The sequence below is a fragment of the Panonychus citri genome, unplaced genomic scaffold, assembly GCF_014898815.1.
Source record: "Panonychus citri isolate SS breed McGregor unplaced genomic scaffold, ASM1489881v1 Contig00049, whole genome shotgun sequence".
Taxonomy (NCBI): domain Eukaryota; kingdom Metazoa; phylum Arthropoda; class Arachnida; order Trombidiformes; family Tetranychidae; genus Panonychus; species Panonychus citri.
In genome coordinates this window covers 219,382-225,491 of record NW_026515454.1, presented here as the reverse complement: position 1 = coordinate 225,491, position 6,110 = coordinate 219,382, and the positions used below count along the sequence as shown (strand labels likewise).

The 6,110-nt window shown below is 32.8% G+C and overlaps 2 protein-coding genes and 1 pseudogene across 4 annotated transcripts; 1 reads left to right on the top strand and 2 right to left on the bottom strand.

Moving 5' to 3' along the window:
• Positions 1-406: 406 nt before the first annotated feature.
• Positions 407-2,141, top strand: LOC128385593 (mitochondrial inner membrane protein OXA1L-like). Its single transcript, XM_053344476.1, has 6 exons — positions 407-745; positions 816-932; positions 1,016-1,108; positions 1,188-1,276; positions 1,357-1,537; positions 1,627-2,141. The coding sequence occupies exons 1-6, from the start codon at positions 514-516 to the stop codon at positions 2,046-2,048; spliced, it is 1,134 nt and encodes a 377-aa protein (XP_053200451.1). The 5' UTR covers positions 407-513; the 3' UTR covers positions 2,049-2,141.
• On the bottom strand, positions 2,111-3,049 carry LOC128385595 (E3 ubiquitin-protein ligase NRDP1-like; annotated as a pseudogene).
• A 143-nt stretch (positions 3,050-3,192) lies between these two features.
• On the bottom strand, positions 3,193-5,677 carry LOC128385592 (UTP--glucose-1-phosphate uridylyltransferase-like). 3 transcript variants are annotated; one of them, XM_053344474.1, is made up of 4 exons: positions 5,493-5,676; positions 5,240-5,310; positions 4,316-5,038; positions 3,193-4,250 (listed from the first exon to the last, which is right to left on the bottom strand). In XM_053344474.1, exons 3-4 carry the CDS (start codon positions 5,010-5,012, stop codon positions 3,448-3,450), a joined length of 1,500 nt encoding a protein of 499 aa, XP_053200449.1. In that variant the 5' UTR covers positions 5,013-5,038; positions 5,240-5,310; positions 5,493-5,676; the 3' UTR covers positions 3,193-3,447. The 3 variants fall into 3 exon arrangements, with proteins under 3 accessions (XP_053200449.1, XP_053200450.1, XP_053200448.1); XM_053344475.1 differs by lacking the exon at positions 5,240-5,310 and having other exon boundaries at positions 5,493-5,677; XM_053344473.1 differs by lacking the exon at positions 5,493-5,676 and having other exon boundaries at positions 5,240-5,482.
• Between the last annotated feature and the right edge of the window lie 433 nt (positions 5,678-6,110).

The window sequence follows — 6,110 nt, the reverse complement described above, 5'->3', positions numbered from 1 at the left end:
GAGAATTAATCTAATGGAGAGAATAATACAAACACAGTTAGAAGAATATCATCTAGATATTATCAGAATTTATATTCGATTAAAATCTAACCTCAGTTATTGTTATTCTTTGGTTTCGAACTTTTTTTTTACTCTTAGAACGTGATTGTCGTTTGTTAGATTTCCAATGAAGAGAATTTTTTATTGGCAAACATTTTCGATCTAATTTCATGGAGGAAATCTCAATCGGAATAATTTGTTCTATTATTTTATCGATTTGTGGTGAAGAAAAAAGTCGATTACAATTTGGAATAAGGAGAAAACTCAATTCGATTGGAAAAAGAAAACATAATTTGAAAATCGCGGGTAAAATTCGAACTTCGCTCTGATTGGATAAAATGTTCTTCTCTTTTCACATGTTAGCGTTTCTTTTAATCTTGTTGATTGTTTTTCTTTAATTTTTCTCGTCTAATTATGTTCTCTTTCGATTGATTAATCGCAATTTGGATTAGATTTTATTTTCTCTCTGTCAATATGTCTTCGTTAATTGTGCGAAATGTTCCACGTTTAATCGCAACATTAAATAGAACAAATCAAATTAATCGATTCGCTCTTCTAAACTGTAGACTTGCTTCATCTTCGGTTCCTTCTCGACAGATTAATTTACCCGATTTTAAAATTCCAGATCCACCTTTGCCTCCGGAGCTTCTGCCCTTGGGCCCGATAACAGCCAAGACTTTCAACTGTTCATTATGGTTTCCTACAGGTAAATTCATTCTTTTTAGAAAAAGATTAATCTAGTTGATAATTTCTTCTCTTTTTCTTTTTCTCTTCAGGTTGGATTTGCACTATGTTATTATATTTAGAGAATCATGTGCCTTATTATGTCGCTATTATGACTGTTACACTTGTCGGTAGAATAATTTTAACTCCGGTTATGATCTTCTCACAGAGTGAGTCTTTTTCCTTCTGTAAATTGTATCTCAATTCTTTAACCATGACTGACTAATTTAGGTTTTTCTTTTCGTTTCGTCAGAACAATCGACAAAAATGGCCTTGGCTAGTCCGAAACTCACAACATTTATGAATATGAAAAAAGAAGCTGAAGCAAGAGGTGATAGAGAAGCAGGTTAGTTCTTATTATTCCGTTTTAATTTTTTCTCTCCGAATCGATCAAACAATTAATTCTATTCTATTAATCTTTTCAGCACTGAAAGCGACTTATAAATTGGCCGAAGTTTACAAGACAAACGATTCATTTAAATTGAAGAATATGGTTATCGCTCCTTTATGTTCGGTTGGTATATTTTATCTAATATTTTTTGTTTTAATTGTATTCTAATTTGATGTAATTGATTTTTTTTCTTTCATGATCAGATTTCTGTGTTTGGAAGTTTTTTCATAGCTTTAAGAGCAATGGCCAATAGTGGACACGAAGTTATGAAAGAAGGTGGTTTCGGTCCGATATTTGATTTAACTATTCCCGATCCAAGTTATCTCATCCCAACCTGGACAGCGGTAACATTGTTTGGAATAATGAAAATTGGAGTTGAATATGGTAAATAGATTGAGGTGGAAGAACTTTAGTTCGAAAACACTGTCACCAACGATATTAATTTTCTTCTCTCATTTGATTGATTTATTTAGGTTCGATTACAAACACAGCGAGTCAAAGTCCAGTTCAAGATTTACTGAGAAAAGCTTCATTATTTGTTATTCCTGGAGCAATTTTTTACGCTTCCACCAAGATGCCCGCCGCTGTTTGTTTATATTGGGCCACAAGTAATACAATATCAATCTGTCAATCAGTAATCATGTTGAATCCAAAGGTTCGTCGGGCACTCAAAATACCTCCAACCGTAAAAAAGGATAAAAGTGAAAAGAAGGGAGTTTGGGGCATAATTGTAAATAGTGTCACCGACGTGAAAAAGGCTTGGACCACAATGATGCAAAATCGAACGGCCAGAAAGATAAACAATGAATACTTAAATCAATTTGATCGTTCGGGAGTTGGACCTTTACAGAAAACCTATGATTATGATCCAACTAAATCAAAACCTAAATTGTAAACAGATAATAGTTTGTTCTAGTAAACCAGAAGGTTCAAAAAAACAAATGTAAGTTAATTCAATTACTCAATTAGAAAATTGTTAATATTATCATGGATCCGTTGTCATCGCTTATAATACATCATACAAACAGATAAACACATAAGTGTTTATCTAATGACGATTCTTGCCTTTCCTACTCAACATAAGCACCAATAGACCAGCTCCAACCGCTCCAGCGACATGAGTCCAATTAACCCGTTCATCTTGCCTTAAATTTCCGCTATTAGCAAATCGAGTGTTGGACGATTGTCCAAATTTATATTGTCGTTGAGCATTCGAAGCCCTGGGCCGACTTGAGAATTGGGAAGTAAAACAATCAGGGCAACCATCGACATATTGATCAAGTCGAATGTATTTGTCACCACATTTGGGACATTTGATTTGAAGAGCATCAAGCAAATTGGTAAATGGAAGGGGAGCTTTTCGAATAGTTTCTTTTCGAATCCTCGAACAAGAGCTTGGACAGACATTTTTAACTTTGAACCAATCGAAAAGACATTCGGCACAATAGATGTGACCACAATCATCGGCGACCGGGTTGTTTAAAACACCCCAAGCAAATGGCACAAACAAATTCCTCATTTGGTTTCTCCTTGAACATTGTGATATTATGACCCATTTTTGGTTAATCTAAATGGAAAGAAAAACAAAAAGAAACGAAAATTTTTCTGAGATCAGAGATGAGGTGAAATTTTCATGGATAAAATCAAAGACAAACCAGTTGAAATTCAGATGAGAAACTCAGAAATCAACCGATAATCTATCAATAGGTCTTCGTTTGTAGGTGTTTATTTTTGATGAGAATTCACAATGACTTAGCCGACGAAGTCAATGAAACTTTAGCTCAGTCGATCAACTGTCGACTGATTAATTAACTCAATCGACGATTCCATGTATAAATTAGGTACGTAACCTTAAATTCTGATAACGATTAGATTTTGATTTAATCGTTTGTGATGAAATATTTTCTATCAAAATCAATTATCGATATTTTTCCCAAAAAAGAAAAAGACAGAAGAAAAGAGAGAGAAAAGTTGACATGATAGTTTTATCAAGTGAATGATTTCCGATATTGTGATAATTGATTTGGAAATAATCTCTCTTTTCATCATTCTAATATTAACGTATTATTAATTTAAAATTAGATGGGGAGATAAAGGAAACAATTAATAGACTGGTTAATAATACAAAGGGGAAAAGTTATGATATCGATAGATAATAATTTAAAAAGAGGAACAAAAATCTAAATGGTAACAATTAAGGTTGACAAATAACAATTTCATTACTAAAATTTAACATTTGTTGGCTTTGAGACAGTGAGCGAGAGATTTTTGTCAATTAAAGATCAACCAATTGATTAATGATCTAAAATTCTTAGATTTCCAGAGACAATTTTATTCTCCAAAACTGATCCAGCAGGTATATCAATACGATCTCCATGATTAGCGATAATAATTACAGTTCCTTGTAATTTAACTCCTCGGCCAAAGGTAACATCGCCTGAAACTGTTAAATGATTCAGTTCAAGCATATCAGGAATCGATGCGAATCTTGATAAAAAGTCTCGAATTTTAGCAAAATGAGCATCACCCAATTTAACTAATGGAACTGAGGGAAAAGGTCGAGCGGGATTCATTATAAGGCAACCTTGATGAAGAGAATATAAATTAGACATGATTAAAAGTAAATCTTGAGTCTTTTTAACAGGTAGAAAACGTGATCGGGGAACATTGATTCCAATGGCATTTTCAAATTCTTTCATTGCTGCACCAGCGGCAGTTTCCAATTGGATAACATTTAAACCATTGTCCAAAGTTTTCGGGTTAACAATAATCTCCATGTTGAGACGATCACTTTTGAGTAAATCACCAATTGACTTTAAACTAACCCATAAATTGTTGGTATTGAAAATTTTAAACTTTTTAACCGATTTAAATTCATCTACATGCTCCTTTGGAACTTGGGCAATTTCAAGTAATCGCAATTTACTTTCATACTGGATTAAAGTACCACCCTTTACATCAGCCTGAGTTTTATCGGTCACCTCCATTACAAAGGTTGGTCTATTGGCTCGATTTTGATCCAATAGTGATTTTAATATATTCAAATCAACGGTTGCTCCTAAATTGTCAATGTTGGACACGAAAACATATTCTTTACCTGTAAGAAAAGGGGGCAAATATTTATGATCAGTTTGGTCGATTAACTTATCAAGATTAACTTACCTTGTGCGATGAAATCATCTAGTAAACCTGATTTTGAGAAACTCTCATAGAAATCACCATGACCTGGTGGATACCAATCCTCTGGGTCACTGTCTATTGAAGATGCGATGGGAAGTAATGTTTCCCTATTCAATCTTGGGAATCTACTTTGTAAGAAAGTGTAAATTTTAATTTTAAATCCACGATATTTTCTGGAAACTTTTTGTGTATCTTCATCAGTGTTGAAAGAATTCATTAAAACCAGAGGTACATCAGCACCATACTCTTTGTTCAATTGTTCAATATTTTGAACGGTAAGATCAAGAAAGGTTAACTCATTACGAACAGGTATCAATGATTTGGGTCCAATACAGCCCATTGAGGTACCTAGTCCACCATTTAATTTGACCACAACCAGTTTAGATAATAATTCACGAATCTCTAGAGCTGTTGGTGTTTCCAAGGTATCATAATTCACAATGGCACCAGGTAGTAAGGGTTCAATTTTCTCCCACAAAAGTGAAGGTCCAGTACCTTCCAAGAATTTGGCAAATAACCTCTTAAAACCGAACAATTCACTTTCCAAAATTTGTCGCTGTTGTGGACATGAAACTGGAGCTAATAGTTTATCCAATTCGTTAGCCAATTGAGCTGGAGCATCTTTCTTTGTTAACTCACGAAACTCTGAGGTTGAACTGATTTTCCTTCTATGGCCCATGGTGATTATAATTTAACGATGATTAACTGGAAAAGTAAAATAAATCAATAATAATAACATATATAAAATATATAAATATATAAACAATCAACAGTAAGAATATAAAGAAAAACAAAAAACACAGGAACCAGAGATCCAAAGAAGATACAAATTAACAGGAAACTGTTTAGGATCCAAAATCCAAAGCAGACAAAAATAATCAAGTTAAATTGTCTAAAGTAACTTACCAAATTGATCGGAAGCTATTGATCCAAATGGTAATTGATTTGTAACTAAAATCACTCAGTTGATTTAATTACTGTGGAAAATTGAAAAGATGAAGAGAGAAGGAGAAAGTTATTACCAAATGGAAGGTAATTATTCACAGAATGTATTTAGTTGCTAACCTTGCCAAAAGAACTCTTTCTCTCTCTCTCTCTCACTTTCTCTTGTTACTTTTGTTTTCTCTTTCAAATAATTAACAAGAAATGTTATACTTACATATTAGTATTTATAAGAACCAGAGAAAGGAAAACACATCAAAGGGGAGAAAAGAGAAACAGAGAAACAGGTAAAGGGGGAATTAAGGTTGTTCCAACTTAACCGGTTACTCTTTCGTTAGATTTACACAATTAACGACAATCAATTGATAGAAATTGAACAGAAAAAAACAAATCAATTTAAACGAATAAACAACAATCAATTGGAAAAGAGAATTAAATTAAACGTTAGAAAGAAAATTAAAAAATCGATTTTTTTTTGTTCGAAACTAATTGTTCCAAATTCGTCCAATAGGTGACGTGGTGGTTTTCGTTGCAAAGAAAAAATTGATCAACAATTAACTTCCAATCAACTATTTGATTTGATTTCTTTTTTTTGCTGTTGATTGTTTATCTTTTCTTGATCTTCTGTTGGTTGAATTGATTGTCTCAATGTAAAGAGCAACAATTTAAATGGTTAACCATTTGGTTCGTTACGTTTTTCTCATAACCATTAACGTTCAAGGTTAACGACTTTAATTTTGTTTCTTTACAATTAAAATCGTTGGAAAGGTTAATCATGATTGGATTTAATTGCAATCGTTTTGATACAATTTTGGTTATTAAATTGTTTTAATGG

Excerpts from the sequence above, each read along its gene's own strand:
- LOC128385593 (XM_053344476.1), top strand. The coding sequence starts at position 514 with ATGTCTTCGTTAATTGTGCGAAATGTTCCACGTTTAATCGCAACATTA. Across the intron at positions 746-815 it reads TTCATTATGGTTTCCTACAG|GTTGGATTTGCACTATGTTA; the intron begins GTAAATTCATTC and ends TTTTCTCTTCAG. Across the intron at positions 1,109-1,187 it reads AAGAGGTGATAGAGAAGCAG|CACTGAAAGCGACTTATAAA; the intron begins GTTAGTTCTTAT and ends TAATCTTTTCAG.
- LOC128385592 (XM_053344475.1), bottom strand. The coding sequence starts at position 5,012 with ATGGGCCATAGAAGGAAAATCAGTTCAACCTCAGAGTTTCGTGAGTTA. Across the intron at positions 4,251-4,315 it reads AGATGATTTCATCGCACAAG|GTAAAGAATATGTTTTCGTG; the intron begins GTAAGTTAATCT and ends CTTTTCTTACAG.